The 22,234-nt window shown below is 36.6% G+C and overlaps 1 protein-coding gene across 2 annotated transcripts in view; it reads left to right on the top strand.

The window, feature by feature from the left end:
- The window catches only part of KCNN2 (potassium calcium-activated channel subfamily N member 2), a 104,147-nt gene extending 82,282 nt beyond the window's left edge, over positions 1–21,865 (top strand). For both annotated transcript variants that reach the window (XM_042455364.1, XM_042455365.1), the window contains 4 exons: positions 8,169–8,279; positions 10,800–10,927; positions 16,573–16,642; positions 18,747–21,865. In XM_042455364.1, coding sequence (XP_042311298.1) covers positions 8,169–8,279; positions 10,800–10,927; positions 16,573–16,642; positions 18,747–19,034 — 597 coding nt within the window. In that variant the 3' untranslated portion in view covers positions 19,035–21,865. The remainder of the gene's footprint in view (positions 1–8,168; positions 8,280–10,799; positions 10,928–16,572; positions 16,643–18,746) is intronic.
- The last annotated feature ends 369 nt before the right edge of the window (positions 21,866–22,234 follow it).

Here is a 22,234-nt window from a genome sequence, read left to right as displayed (position 1 = left end):
AAGGAACTATGAGGAGAAACTGTTAGAAACAGTTAGCAGAACCATGTTTGAATTCTGGACATTTCTTCAATAATTGATCAAATTACAACACTTCTTTTTATAAACTGGTTCATTCTGTTAGACCTCTTCCTAGAATGAATGAACTGGAGGGCCAAAAATTGAAAACCATTCAGTACTAAATGAGAACAGTTGCTATGTGAGGGCACTGTTGGTTTTTTTTTGAAAAAAATCATTTTTCAAATAGGTAGTATAGCTAAATAAAATCAAATGAAAATTCAAATGAAAAGAAGAACTACAACCAAAACTAATAGAATTATCAATAATATGAAATACATAAACTATTCATGTCTGCAATAATGGGTGTATTGAGGGAAATATTGTTGTAAATAAAGCATACCAGAAAGGTGTGATATAGGCCAATTTTGTTTTCATATATAAGCTGCTTGTTCTCAAGAGGCCTAATAAGGAATGCCTTATGAAGCTCAATATAGATTCCAAACTACAGAATCTAATTTGTCTGTTGTATAATAATTGATTCTTGCAACAAGCAAGAATCAGACAAGGAAGCTTATCACTTGGGGAAATAAGCCGGCTTCAATTTTCAACCAGCTTCAATTCTGGATCCAGGATGCTCCCAGATGTTATACCTAAATTGCCACCAATCTAGGCAGGATGCCAACACCTGGATGCATCCCAGGTCAAAGCCTCACTCAGCCAGCACTTTTTTGAAGTGAGGGAGTTTCTGACTTCAAAAATTCGCCGGCTGAACAAGGCTTCGACCCGGGATGCATTCGAGTGGCAGCATCCCACCTAGATCAGTAGCAATTTAGGTATGATAACATCCGGGGGCATCCAGATCCAGTACTGAAGCTGGAAGAGGTAAGTAATAAGCTCCAATGTCTTATCTCAGTTAAATCAGCTCTGTCCAATCTTTCCACATCTCAAAATCTGTGTGACTGATTAACTGCTGTAAGGTTTCATAGTTTTTGTTCATTAGATTTTCAAGAGGAAAACAATGTTTTAACAATTATGAGACTGTCAGTACTATTTCAGGCCTAACATAATGTAGAGTTTAAAGCACAACTCTGAGTCCAAGCGCTACATGTCCCCTTTTGTGATGCAGAAGGCTGAAAATTTTTTTTATACTGTGCATTATATGGAGCTGCACAAGGAAAGTGAATTTAAATCTATAGATATGCGCAAACCGCAGAATGATCCATACTGTCATAACACTGAATGGGTTCCTGCACTAACTTTTGTGCAAGCATTTCATAGATCTTTGGCTATATCACATTGTATCTTTGAGCTGGATTTAAACATTGTAGCACAGGAGAAAACTTACAACATAGGCCAAAGTTCTACGCTGATCCAAAACTTATTTCCTATTTTTTAAAGGCTTCCTAATTTTTGGTCTTTGCCAAGCCATCTCAGGATGCTTTGTCTATTCAATGTGAGTTTGATGACATTTTAACAAAAGCTTTCTTTCTCCGAAGGTTAATTAGTTACTGAAGTGCCAACTATAGCATATAATCATTTGTTGGAAGTGGTTGAACTTCTGGGAGGTTCATCATACAGACTGTGTACAGCAGGGAGGAACAGCGGATTTCAAAAGGAATTTGGGCATTTTGAAACTCTTGGGTACATTTATGAAGGCTTGGCAGTTTGTTAAAAATAAACCCACAGTTATCATTTGTCAGTATTTTATTCCTTTATGCTGCCCAAGTGGGAAAATGGAATACATACTTGCCCTGTGATACAGTGCCAGTGTGTGCTGTTTTATTCCCATACAATCATTGAACAGATAGCCTTGAAAAGGAAAGCAAGGTGGTTTGGTAAACAGGTGAGAGATTTTATTGTTAGGAAAAAGAGAGCAAAATAGCTTGGAGAGGGGATTGAAAGAAGTAAAATGCCACCATCTATTTGTGAAACCATTTTTTTTCTTATAGAGCCACCTCAGTTTCATCTTTCATTTTAGTTTCATCTTTCCTAAATTAGTGTGTAAGTTCATGTGACATAGAGTTCAGACAGGGGCTGGTCTTCCTGTCTGCCCTTGATAGATTCTGTGCCTTCATGTAGCATCCAAACTCAGGTCTAGACTGCCTCTTATGCCAGGCAACCTGGGTAGCTCTCTTAGAGAAATATACCCAAAAGGAGACATATTTAGCAAAGAAACCTAGCAATACACATTCTGATACATAGTTGAGTTTTATTTTCCCTCTTATGATAGTCAGCTCCATCCATTTGATTTATATCAAGCAATCCAGGAGGAACCTCTGGTTTAGCTCATTATTCTTGAGCATGCTGCCAGTCCAATTCAAGACCACAGCAGCAGCCCAGATCAGGGCTGGACATGTGCAGTTGACTTGGCCCCTATACAGTCGACACTGGCATGGCTGCACATTGCTCTTTCAGGTCTGTCTGTTTCGGGCCATACTGAAGCAATTAAAAAAATTAAATCAGTAAGAGCAAGAGGATCAGATAGATTATCGGCACCATTTAATAAGAAATTTGAAGATGACCTACTTCAACTATTAAAAATTGTGTTTGATAAATTAATAGAAAAGGGGTGGATATCAGATCCTTTGAGAAATGCCTATATTACAATGATTCAAAAAGAAATTTAGATGTGACATTAACAAAAAATTATAGACCTATCTCACTACTAAATAATGATTGTAGGATATTTACTCTCATCTTTTTACATTTCTCAGAATATCCATGACAATCAGAACATTGCTAAAAATGCAATTAAGGCATATTGTAAAAATCTTTCCCAATATTCTTGAATTTTTAAAACATCATATTGACAGAAAGAGTGTTTTGATTTTTATAGTTTTTTGTGGGGTTTTCAGGCTATGTGGCCATGTTCTAGAAGAGTTTCTTCCTGACATTTTGCCAGCATCTGTGGCTGACATCTGTTAAGATGGAGAAAAAGCATTTGATAATATTTCTTGGAACAATTTATTTCAAATATTAGAGAGAATAGACTTTCATGAAAATATTATTTGGCCAATAAAAACAATCTTTTCAGTCCAAAAGGCCCATATGCTTGTAAATGGCAACCAGATCAATTGAAGTACAAAAGAGGACCAGACAAGGATGTCCTCTCTTACCCTTACTATTTATTTTGGCACTGAAGACCCTGTTTAGAGTTATTATACAAGATGACAGAATCTTCAGGGTGAGGTTAAAAAAAAGAACAATATAAGCAGAGAGCTTGGGCAGATGTGTTTGTGATAATAACACAAAAACCACTGGACTCAATGAAGGCTCTTTTGGAGGTGAAGGCTGCATTTGCACTGCAGAAATAATCCAGTTCAACACCACTGTAACAGCCAATGCTATGGAATTCTGGCAATTGTGGTTTGTTGTGGCACCAAAGCTCTCTGAGAGAGAGGACTAAATTTCTCACAGAACTTTAATTCCCAGAATTCCATAGCACTGAGTCATGACAATTAAAGTGGTGTCAACCTAGGTTATTTCTACAGTGCCGTTGTAGTCTTAGGTGTTTGAGATATGCTCCAGATTTAAGGTGAATGTGATAAAACAAAATTGCTGACTAAACATATGACATCAGAAGGGAACAATGAACTGACTGATTTTTAAAATTTTGATGTAGAAAAAAGGGGGATCAAACGTTTGTGAGTTATAATCACGAAGAACAGCAGTTTATTATTTTATAACTACTATGACAAAGTATGGAAAAACTGAAAGAAAGAAAAAAATGGGGAAATTAAATGTGTACCTTTTGGGTAGAATTGCAATAATAAAGACAATTGTTTTGCCAAGACTTTTATTTCTCTTTCAAATGATCTCTATTTTTAGAAATGGAATACCTTTTGTGGAATGGCAGAAGGAGATTTCCAGGTGTGGCTTGGGAGCCCTTAAAGTTAAATTGTATTATGAGGTTTGCTGTTTTATATGGCTGAAGGAATGAATAATGCTTAGAGATGTGTTGCTCTTGGAACTTGAAGGCCATAATGTAAGATTTGGTTGGCATAGTTATTTTTGCTATAATAAACTTAAGGAACATGCTGAATTTTTTTTAAAAAATCATAATAGAATAGCTTTCCTAAATAGTAGAATGGTTCTCCCAAGGATAAAAAGAGACTTTTTCTTAAGATAATATTTGTTACCGCATCAAAGGGAGACTATTTTGGGACAAAAATTATTATTATTATTATTATTATTATTATTATTATTATTATTATTAAGCTTTATTTATATAGTGCTGTAAATTTACACAGCACTGTACATAAAATCTTTTAATTAGACGTTTCCCTGCCTTCAGGCTTACACTCTAAGAAGACATGACACAAAAGGAGAAGGGAATGGGGGGGGGGGGAGAGGATCAGTTCCAGCATTCTTCTCTCCCTCTGAGGCCTGGACCAAGGCAGATGGACTGATGGAGGGCTCTGTATCTTAAGGATAGGCCTGATGGCATTGGCCCACCCTCTCTCCCCCTCAGAGACCAAGATGGAATCAGATGCCTTGTGGGAAGGGTTCAGTTCCTTTAGGGAGGCCGGATGGCAATGGGAGACGCTTGTGCTATGATGATGTGTTGTATTTTGAATAAGATGGCTGGAAGCTTAAATCAAGAGAAATGATTCTTAAGGAGGGCAAAGATATTAATTGGTTTGCTTATATGCAACTTAAGGGCAGATTTAATCAAGGCAAGAGAAATGCAGTCATGGAATTTAGAGAAATTGATTTTATTTAGAGTTGTGTAAAGATGGTGATCATGTAATTAAAAGCATATAAATGGCTTCTGAAACTAGAAAAGGAAGAGTCCTAATGAGGTGGACCCAAAATTTTGGACTTAATGTCTGTATGGGATATAATGTGTGGGATATAATGTGGTCCAAAGATATAAAAATTACATTGTGCACTAATTTTAAAGGAAAAACTGTATAAGATTATGTATAGATGGTATGTAACACCCAAGTAAGTTGTTGAAAATGGCACAGAATGTTTCTAATCAGTGTTGGGAATGTCAAGATAAGGAGGGCTTTTTTTAATATGTGGTGGACTTATAAGAAGGTGAAAAGTTACTTGTCAAAGATTTATATACTAATCCAAAAATTGTAAAGCTAGATTTTGTAATGTTACCAGAAATGTTTTTGTTTGGCTTTATGGGTAAAGAACTGGATAGTAAATATGGATCACTTCTTCAATAAATGACAACAGCAGCAAGAATATTGTTTTGAAGCACTAGTGATGGAAGAATGGATTGTTAAGTTTGCTCAGTCAGACCAAATTCCTGAATTAATATGGGTTCTAAAGGATAAGCCAATCCAAGTGAAGACTTTTTGAAAGACAGGAAACTGTTTATGGACTTTTTGCGCAGAAAGAAATCTAAGGTCCAGTACAGATTGACATGAAAAGCCAGCTTCCAGCTGGCTTGGCAATGTGGCATATGCACAACACATGCCCCCAAGTTGCCTGGAAGCCAGCTTCATCCCACTCAGCTTCCCGCATGGCAACCAGCTTCAGGGCATTCTGGTGGCACAGTGTTTACATGCCACATGCCACAGGAACACAGTAAAGCTCTGACAGGGCATGAAAAGATAGCTTTTTGCCCACTCAAAAAGGAGCTGCATTTTTCCACTTCTTTTTGGGCCATCAAAAAGGTGGATTGGGGCTGAGGCATGCAATTGCCATGGCCCCAATCTGGTTTTCTCAGGGGCGGTCTGTTTCACCCCAACAATAATCTGCGGCTATGAGTATTAGTAATTTTCATTGGAATATTTAGTTGGCTCTGTAATTGTAGAATAATATTTTTTTCTATTTTTATTTTTATTTTCATTATAATTAGGATGGGAGGGAGAGCCAGAGTCCTACTGTGTGTTAATGGTATATTCTTTGTTTCCTTCCTTTCCTTTCTTTTTTCTTTTTCTTTTTTAAAATCTTCTTTCTCCCCTCCTTTTTCTTTATCCTTGATTGTATATTATTTTGATTGTAAATTTGATTGTTTATGTTAAAAATTAATAAAAATTAATCAGAAAAGCCAAATACACATGAAGATACAAAGTGGATGATACAATGCTTGCAAAAATGTGTATGAGACATGGAGGGTTTGTATAAAATGTTTTGTGCAGAAATATTTTTACAATAATGTGAATTTTCCTGCAGTTTCGATATAGATTGGTGAAGAAACAGACTTGTAAATCAACATATTTAACTTGAAAGCACTGTATTGTAATTATTATGAATTGCTTAAATGTATTAAATTTACTTTATTGAGTAAAATATTGTCTTGTGAAAAGCAGGCCAGTACCAATTTTTACAAGGATTTATAGGATTTTAATGTATCACAAGAAAAATATAACATTGATTTCATTCAAAATGTGATGTATATAATCCGGTAAACTATTGTTAATGAAATGTTAGTCTTTCTCCCTTGTGACTAACACCAAAAATAGATTAAACAGTATTTTACCTTTTGTGGTTTAATTAGATTTAAGATTAGACATTTATTAAAGTCCAAAGATAAAGTTTAAACAAGCTTTTATTGCTTTGGTTCCTAATAGAATTGTACTTTATTTCTTCTAAGACAGTGATATAGTGATCAGGTATTATGAATTGGCTCAGTTCAGTTTATTATTGTTGCAGTCTGTATGTTAAATGCTATTTTAAACATCAATATTAATAATGCAGCTTTTTCTAATATACATAATGTATTTTCCTGCCTTAAAGAGAAAATTGAGAACTGCTAATGTCTTATATGGAATTGATTATTATTTTATAACTATCTTTGCTTATGGACAGATAAAGATGTATAGCAGAGATTTTCTGTCTTCTAATTTGGTGATGCTTTGCAAAGTTAATCACCAAAACTTATTGAGCGTATTACCTTCTTATCACCAAATCCGAACTCTAATGTTATCCTTCTGTTTGCCCTGTACAATTACAGCTTTCTTTGCTCTCAAACAATTGCAACCTCCAATCTCTATCTTTTACAACCATTACTTGAAATAATTTTTAAAGCAAATTTTTTACCCAAAAGATTTTTTAAATGCATGTTTCTCATGATGCATCAGTAATGTATTAAAGCATCAATAATGCATTAAAGCAGGGGTAGGCAACCTGCGGCCTGTGGGCCGGATGCGGCCCGGCGAGGCCTTGGGACCGGCCCCAGGCCAGTCCTGCCATCAATTGCCGCCGGGGCCTTTGGCATCTCGCGCGAGGGGCATGGTGGGGCAATTGTCTATAGAAGCCTCAGAAACATGCATTTATCTTAACATTTTTTTAAAAATCAGCAAATTTTTTCACATGTCCTCCATTTTTTATTTAAAAAGTTCCCTCCATTTGAAAATTCTGTCCTACATTTGTCCTGGTTTATTTATTTATTTAATTTTTTTTTAAAAAAAATATTTAATTATTTATTTTTTGGCTTCGGCCCCCCAGTTGTCTGAGGGACAGCAACCCGGCCCCCGGCTCAAAAGGGTTGCCTACCCCTGCATTAAAGCATGTTTAGCTAGCTTTTAAAAATACAAGAAATGGCCAGAATTTTCCTCATATGTCAAAACAATGTTTTTAAGTAACATGTTATATAGAAACTGTCAGTGTTAGTAGGAGTTACATTATGTGCTAAAGTAACATTATTGGGCCCTTGTTCCCTGTTTCCCAATAATTTTTTACAAGTTATTTGCATTAGAAACAACAACAAGAGTGGCTTGAGCTGATAACTCCATTCTAGCAGGTCATTCCACAGTGTTGGGCCAGCTGATGAAAATATCCCTTGGGTAACAGTCAACTTTAGTATTTAATATTAGTGATGCTTTCAACTCTGTATTCTCTTGTTCTTATGTGAGATAAAAGGGGTGGAAAAGGGGGAAGAGCATTGGAGCAAGAGCATTATCAGTTCCAGTGCTGCTGGTGAGAGAAACTATGGGGGGGTGGGGAGGAAGAAGTTGAGCTACAGATGAATTGACATTTTTGAAGAAAGGTGCATTACAAATCCCAAGTAAGATTTCAACTACATTAATATCCAATATGAAATAACTGGTAGCATCAAATGATGTAATTTAATTGAACCAATGTCCTACTATGTACAACATTATTTTAGGGGGAAGCTAACCTGATTTCCCCCCTGTTTTGTCAGTGTTATGCTTATTCTTGGAATTAGTTGTGGTAAATCGTTGGATTTTGTTTTATGCTTTTTCCAGGGTGCTGGTTGCACTGCGCTGGTGGTGGCTGTAGTAGCAAGGAAATTAGAACTTACCAAAGCTGAAAAACATGTGCATAATTTCATGATGGATACCCAGCTAACTAAAAGAGTAAGTTACAGATTATAATTTTGTATTCTGTAATTTAAAAGGAACACTATGTTCAGTTTTTGTTTCTCATTATAAACAATTCTAGGGGTTGAGCATGAAAAATCATATACTGAGTTAGCTATTTTTAGCTATTTTGTCCAGTGGTGGCCAATGTGAAGATTTTGTTATGGAGTATCATACAGAAAGTAAAGTAGGTCCCAGGGTATGATCTGAAGTGATGATCAGCAGGTTTTGGACTGATCAGTCCCTGAATACAAGACCAGCTTGGAAACGCAATGGGCAGTATCCTATTAGGGGATTGTGCTGACATCAGAAATAGTTTCTCGGAGGCTGTATAAACAGCCAATTGTTCTCTAGTGCAGCTAATTTTTTCACCATTGCACATATATAGCCTTCATTCCCTTTTGACCATTATATGCTGCATGGGCTTAGGACCTTGGTACCTCTTGTTCATATAGTTGTGCATCTGTGAGATCCAGTGAAACTATGTGTATGTGCCTTCACATTGCCTGTTGGCTTATGGCAACGTCATGCATTTCATCTGGTTTCATAGGCAGCGAACACTCTGAAGTGGTTTTGCCAGTTCTGTCCTCTGAAACATTACCTACAGCACCTGGTATTCATTGGCAGTCTCCCAACTGGCATATATTTTTGCTGTGGATCATGGCCTATACAGCTCATTCTACTTTGATTCTGTCGTGGAATAAAAGTGTGACAAATGAACGAACTGGTTGGGATATAATTTAAATGAATCCCACATACTGAGATAGGCTAGTAAACAAATTTACAGTTCATCGTTCAGTACAATTATTTTTGTATGAAAGAATGTCACGATAGAAATCCCATTTGTAGGAAGTGCTCAGTGTGGTTGAAATCTATCTCCTTTGTACAAATGAGATGAAATGACCTTTTAGATAAAGGAGTTTATGAAAAACAGTAAATGCTTGACTCATTGGCATTCCAGTTAAAATTCTAATTACTGTATACAGTTTACTTTTGTTTACTTGTACACACAGGATCCAGACTTTTTCTTTCCTCTTCTTTTTTGATGGATGGAAGTTCTCCATGACAAAACAAGAAAAATTAAATGATGTATATGGGGGAAAAGACAGAGAGTATACATATTTACCACAGCCATAACTATATAGAAACTATTTTTAGATATAAATAGTTGTTAAAGTAAAGGGACAAATAGACTCAGATAATAAAGGTAGGCCTTGAGTAGACGGGGCAAAAGGAGTAACCAGAGCTCACTTCCGTCCTGATCGCTGCAGGATCGCGGTGACCAGACACCACGGTCCTGAGGCCAGCTGCTGCCATGGCCCCAAAGAGGCCACAGAAAAGAGTGGATAAAATTAGGTGCCCCAGCATGGCTTATGCACAGTTTGGGGGCATGCATTGTTTAAATGCCAGGCCTTCGTATGTTGATAAGGATGTTGTTTTGTTTTTGTTTTAAAGAGTTTTTATTCTTAAATTTTAATAATGTAATTTTAAAAGTATTTAATTGTTTTTTAAATTTTGTATTTTTAATGTTTTATACTGTTTTAAACTTGTTAGCTGCCTTGAGTCCCTGTACTGGGAGAAAGGTGGGATATTAATAAGCATAACAACAACAACAACAACAACAACAACACCATGCCTCCAACACAGCCCAGTAGTGGACTTTTTGGTTCCTCTGTTTGAGGCCATGGTTGTGGTAGGATTTGTTTGTTTTTTTATCATTGATAAATTTGGAATTCTAGTCTGTCACCTTTGCACAACAAACCAACGTCCCTGAAGTCCTGCCCTATTAATGATACCTTGCCCACACTCCAGCACAGCCATTTATAGGCTAGTGGAGAGTGAGGAACAGCTGATAAATGTCTGACTATGTGACTGCACACACACACACACACACACACACACTGATGCAGGAATGCTCTGGGACATCCCAAGTGTCCTTCAGAGGTCTGGAAAGATGATACTGTACTGTCATTTTGCTTTTGACTATGATCACATATCCAGTAACTACTCAGCTGTTCCCTGCTCTGATATATCTCATAGCTGTTTATATAGGTCCCTTATGTTGTTATCTGTTTGTATAGGTCTCTCGTGTTTCTATATATTGTATCATTGTATTTCCTATAAGTTTCTTTCATTTTGCATTCATTTTGATGTACTTTGTAATATTACTTACTGTTTCATTAATACTTTGCTGATAAATTTGGTTGGGTTTTTTTCTCTTTTGTTTACTCTTGGTCCTTTTTGGGGAGGTGTGCCCTGATCTCCACAATCTGTTAAAAGGCTTGGAGGTGAGGGTCTTGCAGGAGGGAGGAGAGCTCTAGGAAGGGGAAAGGGAGGCATATCCTACTTCTATGGCAGAAATTTACAATATGTCTCTTGAAGCAGGATCTTTTCCATGTATTTTAAAGGCATACACATGGAAGGAGAGAGAAGAGAATGAGAACATTAGTGAAATCAGGTTTGAAAGATTTGTCCGACTCTATTTTATTGAACCCTGTGTATTCTTTTGTAAAACAGGTGAAAAATGCAGCTGCCAATGTACTCAGGGAAACATGGTTAATTTATAAAAATACAAAGCTGGTAAAAAAGATAGATCATGCAAAAGTAAGGAAACATCAGCGCAAATTCTTGCAAGCTATTCACCAGTAAGTATCTTTTTGGTTTGTGTATTTTGTCCTTAATGGGTACTGTAGTAATGTGATAGGTTTAATTTCCAATATGGATATTGCTCTGGTGGCTGAACACAACTGTCCTAAATCTGCTTTCTGTCTAATTCTGTTTTACTTTAGCCTATGTAAAAATATATCTATGTGTATATGAATGTGCATCTGAATATACATTCACATGAAAACAAAAGATAGCATCTGAAGTTGGATGTTCTTTCAAATGCACAATCAAGTCTGCACATAAATATGCCTACAGTTTCTAAAGGCAAAAATTTCTGAGCTGCTCAAATATCCATGAAATTGGACATCCAAGGTTGAGGCGAGCGATGGTAGTGAAAAAACTACATCAAAATAACTGGACAAGTTTCACACATAAGCTATTCCCTATCTGCTAAGGTATCATCCCATGCCCTACCTGAAACTGAATTCCTCACTGTGAGTTTTGTTTGATTTAAAATATACTTCATGTTGAAATAGGGATTATGCTAGTATGTTACATGGCACAGATAATGATATGGATAATATGGTTTGTAATTTTATGGTTAGTGCTGGGATTGAGGAATGTTTGCATTTAGGAGAGGTATAGGTTTTATACACCTTTCCAAATATTTCAATTATTTAAGCCAGTGAATCAACCAATATGCCAGTTTTAGTCTGTGAATTCTGTAATTATTTAATATGGAAATGAATGCCTTATTTATTGATACAGTAAGGATTATACTTGGTGAAAAGATAATGGATTGTAGCTGGCTCCATGTTGACATCTCAGGAAGATCAAATCATTTGAGTTGGACTTAATTTCTGAGATAATATTTATTTATACCCCGCTCTTCGGCCAAGGCTATCAGAGCGGCTTTGGAAACTACCAGCATGTGTATATAGATTTATAATGGAAACAGTACAGATATTTTATCCTTTTGACTCAGTTTTGCAACAAGGGGGGGGTGTCGGGGGGATATCAGTAGATTTTAAACAAAATGGACAGATTTCTGATTCTGCTTCCAGTTGAGATGACCTGTGGTTTAGCATATAGTGTAAATTTGTGATTAGTCTTAATTGTGGATTTTTTAATAAGCCAGGTTCATAAACTCTGGGTTGAAATTGGTTCGTTTCAAGAAAACTTACTTAAAATTAACCACCATTTTTCTGGGTTTAGATGTAAAAAATAATCAGTAAATCTAAAATGAAACCAACATCTTCCAAATTCCTTGCAGCTGACTAGAACAAAGGGGGGATGCCTGAGTCTGAAGCTCACTCTGCTTCATTGTTATAATCCTAAACTCTGGTTTCTCATTACTCTGAATGAGGTCAAAGTGTATTTATTTCCCACCATCTTCTTTTGCCATATTTAATGTAACATGGGAATTGTAGCATCTGGATATTCCTTGCTCAGAGACCAATGTCCTCCGGCGGTCTGTCTTAGACTCAAGGATCACATCTCAATGAATGTGTAGTCACAAATCACACTAGAAGGGTGGGGAATGAATGCCTGAGTCTGAAGTTTACTGTGGTTCATTCATATAATCCTAAATTCTAGTTTCTAATTATTCCCTTCATTATCAGAAGATGGTTGGTAGAGGACAGAAGTTGAATAAATGACACATGTTGTGCTTCTTTTGCTCTCAATGACAACTTATTAACTGGCTATACTACTGTATTTTTTCTACTGCAGAAAAGTGATTGGAAGAACATAATTCAATACTGGTTATATAGTATGGTCAAATAAAATACAATATCTATGGGGAAAATATATGGGAAAATACAAAAAATGTTCTCTTTAATTTTTCTTTTAGACTGAATCCTAGTGACATTCTATAAATCAATTTACTTTGTTCCTTTTTGGTTGCACAGCATAGAGGGTGGGCATTTTAGTATGTCAGCATTAGAATATACCATAATAAATTCAAGATTGATCATCATATTCCTACTGAATTCAGTGGGACTTTGTTCTGAGTGAAAATGCTTAGGGCCAGGAAGCAGATTTTACTACAGTCAATCCACTCATGTTCAGTCTTTATGGATCTTGTGTGCTAACCTTACTGACTAGATGCTTTCTGCTAGAAGTATTCTGAACTTTTAAAAAGGTATTTGAATCCCCCTACTTAGGTGGTACAGGTTTCTTCTCAAGACAAGGGCTTTTAATCTCAAAAGTGCTCCATAAAAGTACGCACACAAAAAAACTTAATAAAGCCATTCTCATAGTATCCATCTTTCCTTGTTCAGAGTCAGGTTCCTGTTTTAATGCTGAGTTTTCATTTGTCCCTTATTACATGTCCTGGATTGGGTTAAATTCAACATTGTACTCTAGTAAATAGTACCTATAACCAGGGCCAGTCATATCTGGTTGAATATTAGCTATCTGAATGCTTGTTTTATTTTCTATCTGAGCCCAGTACATTTCTCCTTTTAAAAATTCATGCGAATATGTCCACCTTCTGTGTCTAGATTTTTCTAGATCCTATCTACTCCTCTATTTCTTTTTTAAAGACCACTTAAGATCTAAGTTAGAAAGAGGATGAAATATCCAACATACCTTGCTTATGCACACAAATCACTGAATCCCTCAGCTTTAACATGTGAGAATCAGACTAATATTTAATGGTCATTAATTCTTCTCATCTGCAAGCTGGGAGGGAAGGTTAAAGGGTTTCAGGTACATAAAACTCTATATGTTTGCACCACGGAAGATGAGAAGACATTGCTTGTTTTCAAACATGGTAAAAGGTGGTATCGAAACAGAGAATAGAGTCATACAGCTGCCTCTTGCACCTAAGTTGGGTTTTGATCATCACTGACCCACAGAGTGCTATGTGGAAGAAAATATGTGAAGTACAAGCTACATAATGGAGCCCACTGTGCTCACATGAAGACCTTCCCTTGTGTTGATTTGTTTTAGTCTATTTTACACTTTCTTTTCTTTTGTTTTGTCTTTTTATTTCAACAATGAAAATAGAGCTCGGAAGTAAGTTGTGTGAGCTGTTCCTTTAAAATTTGCAGAATTTACCACTGTCTGCATGCAATAAATTGATACTTTGTGAATTTTCAATAGTCTGGTTGCTACTGTGAAACTGCAATCCAAAGTCATGAATTTCTTCTGTGATAAGTGAAGTTCGGAAGGAAGTAATCAGAATGTCAATGCTTCTCAATTTATAGAGAAAGATCTGGCTAGTTTCATTTTAATCTGACTGTTGCAGCTAAGAAATTATTTATTTACAGAATGTTTGCCTCTCCTTAGTTCCATCTATCACCTTGAAGAATACAAACTTCTTTTCATCAAGGATCACCTATAGGGGAGAAAATTAATCAGCATAAAAATCATAAACCTAAACATTCAAATATGGAAGACAGGAAGGAGGTCTAACTGAACCCACAATGTCTCTGATTAGATTTATCTCTTCCAAGAATAAACTAGTTATGTTTTATTTCATTTTAGCATTGACTTTAGTTACTCTCATAATCTTTACATGAACCGTGCACAATTTTGAACTTAATTCCCTCTCTTCAATAATAATGCCAAATGTGTGTTACTGCAGCCCCACATCTGTTCATAAGCATTAACTCCACCCCCCCCCATCCCCTGAATGTGTTCTAATAGGGGTGAGCTTTAGCTGGAAACATAGACTCATAGAGTTGGAAGAGACCACAAGGACCATCCAGTCTAACCTCCTGCCATACAGGAATACACAACCAAAGTACTCCCAACAGATGGCTATCCAGCCTCTGTTTAAAAATGAAGCAGCTGAGTTTTGTGATTGTGAAGCAGACAGATGGTGACAAAAGAAATTATTGAACAAATTAGCTTGGTGTCCATTGCAAATTGTTCTGTGTGTTATTCTGTGGGTGCAGTAGCACCAATAAATAAATACACTAAAATAACTAAACAAAAGCAATGCAGTAATGAAGGAGAGCTTGGAAGGGCAAAGAGCACGAGAGCCTAATCCAATCTTGGAATACTTCTTTAATGAAGTACATTATTTTAAAAGAAAAAAAATCTGGCCAATATGCAATGCTGTCATTAATTTATGCCAGTTAAAGCAGATTCCATGAGTGAAGCCAGAAGGGCTCAGTCCAATTTCTCTAAACAACTCCCCCCTTCCCCCCCACACACACACACTGAAAAGCTTAAAATCTGCTCTGAAGAGCCAGGAAAATCACAGTGGGCTTTCACTGCTTGTGACATCTGTACAAGGAAAGGGCTGAAAACCCCAATGTTCCTGCTAGGACCACTAAGGATTTAGATCACAGGGCCTAAAAATAGTGCTAAGTTATGGAATTTGTACTGAATAACTTCCTCAGACAGTTTCAGTGATAGATTGCAGCCCAACCACTCCCCAAATACCTCTACTTGTTGAGACATACAAATTCCTTCATTTCCTTTGTAACCTTATGATAGATGGCTATCATAAAGGAGATAACTTTCCAGCAATTTTACCAATGGAACTTGCTCATTGCCCAGCAATGGTTCCTATGCCCCACCCTGGATCTGCTCCAGACAGCCAACCAGCTTTCCAGGTCAAATTTTGAGAATATGTGAGAAGGAATAATTCCCCCTCTCACTTTCAGTGGTGGAACTCAGCCGTCTTAGAAAAAACTTAATTAGATGTAACCAAGAAATCTTGCGGAAACTGCAGGCTCTCTGTATTTTCTTCACTGCGGATAACAGTTTCAAATTTGTATACATACAGTATAGAAATCTGACTCTTTCTTTAAGGCAAATGGAAGAGCCTGCTGTCACGAGAGTTTTCTGTGCGTCACATTGGTGTAAAACATGGAATTCTGGATTGCACTATTTTATGCATTGAAAGTATATATGGACCTTTAAACAAGCAATACTTTTCCTAGTGCAAATAATACATCTTGTTTTTCCTCTGTCACCATCCACAGCTAATTAGCATGAATGGAATTATGCACTAGGAGAAGAATATTCCTATGAGACTATTTTACAGCATACATATATGATACTTTAAATCATATTGTTTAATCCCTGCTGATAAACAGGCCAGTTTAGAAGACAATGTGCATACCCATTTTAAAAATTGATGGTATTCCAAGTCAGTAACATTAAGGTCATTAAAAGAATATTAACAAGGGTGCTCTTTATTTAGCTGCTGGTCAGATGAAAGGTTTTAAAAATTAAGAAGGAACTCACTTATCACTGTATTTTCATCAGGTTCAAACACCTCCTAACCAAATCCATTTCAGACTGAAAAGGGCTTCTACCTGTATCTAATCATGTAGGCATATGGAAGTGATTTACTTACTAAGGTAATATTAAGATTTAATGGTTCATGGCTTCCTATGCCTACTTGCCAGGATACTGGAGCTTTAAGGAATGTTTTGGCTTTCTTTCATACACTATGAATAAATCCTTACCTACCACTTTGAATTCAGCGTTAACCATGGCAATTAGTAGTCTTGGGGACATCACATTTTCTTGCTCTCTCTTTCTTTTTGCGGTGTTAAGGAAGCATGCTTTTCATTGTACCAGACACATAACCAGTTATGACTGTACACAGAGTATTTGAGACATTGTCCATGCGGTTATCTGTCTAGATGCATGCCATATACAAGCTATATGAGGTGACAAAAAAAAATCTTATCTGACTGGGATTTTCATCTTTTAGATTAAGAAGTGTTAAAATGGAACAGAGAAAATTGAATGATCAGGCAAACACTTTGGTGGACTTGGCAAAGGTTGGTGCAAAGTTTATCAGTGTTACTGAATATACTTCTTTGCTTTCGTAAACTGTGCAGGGGCCATGCTAATCTGAAGTTCAAAATAAAATGTAATTTAATATTCAAGAACTGAAAGAACGAGAAATAATATCCAGAATTATTAGACTAAGCACATCCTGTTTCTTACATATCTGTGAGCTCTTTTAGATACTACTTAGATGATATTTTTAGTTGATGTTGTTAGTCAAATGATGAAGTCACATCCTGCTGGCAAGCTTCCCATAGGCAACTGGCTGGTTTCTATGTGAGTATGAGGCTGAACATGCCTGTCTATCCAATATAGTTCTTATTTTGTTCTTAAGATACTGAGGAAAGTTCATGATCATTCTAATTGCTGAGGGAATAAACTCTTAAAAGCAAGATGGCTTAAGTTCTAAGACAAGAGGATAAAAGTATGTTCTTGCAAGGAGAGTTTCCCAACCCTTCTTCCACAGAGAAACCACTTTCATCTTCCCCAACTCTATGGAGAGTTTCTCGTTCTTCGTGAACAATGCAGGGTGGATGGAGCTGGACTGGGAGATGAACTTTCAGAAAATACTTAGGTGAGGTCAGGTAACTGCAGAATAAAAAAAAGGAGACATTATTTGACTTTATCAGGGTGGGTGGGTGTCAGGCTAAACTATACAAATGAAATATGATTTTGGCCCTGAGAAACCTCCCATATAGTCTTTGGAAAGGGAGGTGACTTGCTTTCCTGACCAGGTAAAAAAGATGGAGAGATGAGAGGATTCATAGTCAATGAGAAAGGGAAATTCTTATTAACTAGCAATTACAGGCATTGCATCAAGATGTCAGTCTGTCAGCAAAGCCAGGAAGAGGAGTGGGACACTTAATTTTGCTTATTACGCAATGAAGCAACTGTTTCAATGCATAGTTCTGTCATAATACAATTAGCGAATAGGACCTAGCAAGTAAACTGCTTTACACTAGGTCAGATTATTTGTTCAACTAGCAGATTTTCAGATTCTTGGACAGAAATCTGCCCTATCCTCTGATCCTGTTTATCAGGAGAAAACACGGGCTGATCCAGGGACCTTCTGCATGTAAAACAGTTTTTACAACCATTGAACATACTCTTTCCTAGTTGGATATTTAAGCTCCACATATGTTCATGTTTGTTGTTTGACTTTTGTTTTCAGTTTCCTGAATTTGAACAGACATTTTTCAGATTCTTTCTTGAATTTGAACATGCAGACATAGACCTGCCATTTTGCGCTGGGTCTTGAACTCCTATTCGGCAGCTTTCCCCAGTGTAGTGCCTTACTGGTGTTTGGACTTCAGGTTCCAATCAATCCTAGCCAGCATGGCTAATGACAGGGAATGTTGGGACTTATAGTGTGAGAGCACCAGGTTGTGGAAGGCTGCTACAAGGTACAGAAAGAATTGTATGTTTAACATAGCTCATTTCAGGGCCCTACATTTGCAGAAACAGCAAGGGAAGGAAGCTATCTGTGTTCCATTAAAAAAAAAAATCCTGATTCAACAAGTCTTTGCAGTGTTTTGAAGTTGATGGGACTACATTTTGGAGTGGCCTATGAATGCTTCCTTTTTCATCCTGCTCAAAATTATCAGAGTGAACTGAAGCTTTATGTGCATGGGTCTCGGGCCTAAGTCACACATTAAAGTTTTATGCTTCTCTTTTCTGTGTACATCTATATAGCATTGAGTATCTGGAATAAGTGCAATTACAGAAGATGGGATAGGCAGCAGATCAACATGGATGCATGGCTATATAAAAACACATTTGCAGCTGTATACGGGCTGTTTGCTGAGACTCTTGAAAAGATGAAATATTCTTTATTGTTACTGTTTAGGAATAAATGAAGCACAGTAGACATAAAAGAAGTTGCACCTGGCCCTCTGTATCCACACATTCTGCATCCACAGATCCAACCATCCACGGCTGTTTGAGAAGGTGGCTGCTTATAGTCACTCAGTTTGTGCTGTCATGTCCAGGTCACCATGCATTGTTCTAGAGCTGAGTAATCATCATGTGTTTGGAATATAGTACTGTAGAATAATCTCATGGTCCTAATCCTACACATTCTCCTTCTTCTTTCAGACTCAAAACATCATGTATGATATGATTTCTGACTTAAATGAAAGAAGTGAGGACTTTGAGAAAAGGATTGTTACTCTGGAAACAAAACTGGAAACTTTAATTGGTAGCATTCAAGCTCTCCCTGGACTGATTAGCCAAACAATCAGCCAGCAACAGAGGGATTTCCTTGAAGCTCAGATACAAAACTATGATAAGCATGTTACCTACAGTGCAGAACGGTCAAGGTCCTTATCTAGGCGAAGGAGGTCTTCCTCCACCGCACCACCCACTTCATCAGAGAGTAGCTAGAAGAAAATAAGTTAACCACAAAATAAAGACTTTTTGCCATCATATGGTCAATATTTTAGCTTTTATTGTAAAGCCTTATGGTTCTAATCAGTGTTATCTGGGTTCTGATGTCAGAATTCTGGAAACCTGAACACAAAATTTTAGGCCAAAATGAGTGAAAACTCTCTCTCTCTCTCTCTCTTTCAATCTCTCTCTCTCTTTCTCTTTCAGTCTCTCTTTCTCTTTTCAGATGCACAGTGAATGCACCTATTATTGCTATATAGATTGTTCCTCCTGTAATTTCACTAACTTTTTATTCATGCACTTCCAACAAACTTTACTACTACAGTATACAATATAATAAAAGGGTTAATTTCTGCACATAGTTGCTTGGTCACTTTGACTTTAACATTCCCAGTTCTTAATATATATATTTTTTACGGAAATGTTGAATATGCATCAGTTATTAGAAGACTGAGCTTATTCTGTAATATCATTCAGAGATAATCTTATTTCACATACTTGCTATGCAGAAGAAGAAGGGTTAATGTGTATGATGTATTGGTTTAAAAGACTATGTTAAACTGTAACTGTCTATGGTTGCAATCCTGTTCTAGTTCACATGTTGTCCATCCAGTTAATGTAAGCAGGATAATGCATGCAGAACTGGTGCAGGATTTCCCCAACTTCTGACACATATATGCCAAATCTGCATGTCTGTCTTGAAAGTTGTCATTGTCATTTTCATTTTCATTAGGTCAGTTGGAAACAGTGAACTGACAAATCACTTTTTTTCAACTAGTGGTTTGAAAGTTCAGAAATGACAGCTGCTGCACCAGCTCCTTACTGCTCCACCCCTCCATCACTGACTGCATGCTGTAGCGTCTTCTAGATTATTTATGCCAAATAGTTTACAAAACAAATGGGGAAAGGGCTGATATATAGTTCTTCAAATCATTTTATCATTTCTCAAATGTGTTTATATGGGGGTTCGCAAGAATAGCATTTATTTATGTTCTTGTTAAGAGAAAGTCTTCATTGATCAAAAATGTCTTGGCATCTCAATGTAATGTGTGTCTTTTATGTGTTAGTGGGATCTCTGTAAACACTTCCATTTATTCCAGCTTCTCGATATCTATAGCAGTTTTCCATTCTGCTAAATAAGGTTGTACATGATATTGACGTTGAACATCCGTACATAAATGTACCTAGAAATGACTGCACTTTAGGACATGTCTTGATGCAGTAAAATAACTGAAAACCCCAAAATACAAAGAACAAAAGAAGAGGAAGCTGCATGTAACACAATTATAATAAAATATGTATTAAATATGGATCCTTTTACACATAACCATAACAGTGTAACAATTTTATGTCTTTCAAAAGTACGTATTTATATTAATGGCATGCAATGGATATATGAGAAAGTTATATTTTGATATCATTCTTTTTCAAGGTCAAAGACAGAAATACATACTGATTTTATTTGTAAATATGTATTTTTATTATAATTGTAGTACTTGCAGCATTTTTGTTGTTGTTCTTTGCACTTTGTTGTTTTTTCAGCTAATTTGCTACCCCAAACCAGTCTTATTTTGTGATACTAATGATTGAGTAGGGAAAAGAAAAAGAAAAAAGAACCCTCCCCCTCCCCACAAAGGGTGAGGGTTTGTAGATTTATTTTTGGACAGTTATGGCCATATTTGGGGTAAGCCAATAACATACATCTTGTATTACAAGCTAATCCTCAAAATGGATATATCTGCATTTTCATAGGTACATTTGAAATACTTTTCTCTTTCAACATGCTGTTGCTGAAAGGAATGAAAATACTGAATTACTAGATTACATCTTCAGCTATGTCCCAACAGTGGCTCTCAAGAAAGACCTGGCAAGACTTTGACATGTGTTACAACAACAAAACAGTCATGCATTTGACCATTGTTTATCTAACCACTTGTGCATTTGGTCAAGCATACATATCAGAATACCTAGCCAAATGCATAAGGGGACGTGAAGGGGGGGGGGGCTCAAATTACTTAATAAAAAAATAAGTTAAAAAGTACATTTTGGCTGTGGTACATACCTTTTCCACATGGGAAACTGAAGGCCCAGTCATTCCCTTGTGTTTTTAAAAAATGGATCTTCCATTTTACCCTTTGGGGACAGTAGATATGTTCTGGATAGCTCTGGTCTTTTATTGCACCCTGCTTAGATAACCCATATAGATGATCCTCTTATGGATTGCAGATACATAACTGAAAACAGAGGATGAAGCATTGGATCTTGCAGTATGATTTGCAGTGGTTGCTAGAAGCTCATCTTGTAATAATAGGATTAGACTTTTGGATACTTATGTATTTTAACTTAATTTGCCAATAATGAGATTGCATTCTGATTATGATTCATGCCGAAGTGCTTGCATAATCAAATGCCACACCACATCTCTAGTCAAAACATTGTGGAATATTAGCTCCATCAGAAAAAAAAAACTTAGCTTATTTTACTTTCATGTTTGAACAGAAGTGGGAATCATGTGGCCATCTAGATGTACTTCCACTGCAACACACCCTACCATTGGCTATACTGGTTCAGGTTGATGAAATTTGCAATCCAGCAGTATCTAGTAGGCTGTGTAATTCCCAGATCTGTATTAGATTCATACAGTCTAGTAAATAACTGAGGTATAATTTCACAATTGAATAAAGTAAATATTTCTAACACTGTTTTTCTGTAATTAGTTAATATGTATATGTCTGCATATGTGTTTGAAGTTAGGAACATAGGAAATTACTTTATACCAAGTCAAACATTTGTCTTATCTAGTGCAATATTATCTGTTACAAGGGTGAATATCATGGGACCATTCAGAAACCATTGGATTGCAGTTTTCAGCATTCCATGTTATTGGCTAGCATGGCTAGATCTGCTGGGAATTGCACTCAACAATACTTGGAGAGCCACATGGTTCCTTTTCTTGATGTACTGCAGCATACCAATAGTGATTCTCCAGGGTTGCACAGCTACAAGGAGATGCTGCAGATCCAACCTGGGACTTTTGGCACACCAAGGCTGTGACCTGCAACTGAGCTATGCTCCTTCCCCAGGGATGAAGGTTCCATATAAAGTAATTTTATGCTTTGGAAGGCTGGCAACAGCCCAACAGCCTTAGAAGCAAAAGGTCCTTTTAAGAGATCTCCCATTATTGCTACTATTGCTTT

Source organism: Sceloporus undulatus, chromosome 2 (assembly GCF_019175285.1).
Source record: "Sceloporus undulatus isolate JIND9_A2432 ecotype Alabama chromosome 2, SceUnd_v1.1, whole genome shotgun sequence".
NCBI lineage: Eukaryota > Metazoa > Chordata > Lepidosauria > Squamata > Phrynosomatidae > Sceloporus > Sceloporus undulatus.
The sequence above is the reverse complement of the archived record's forward strand: the minus strand, read 5'-3'. Positions and strand labels throughout refer to the sequence as shown.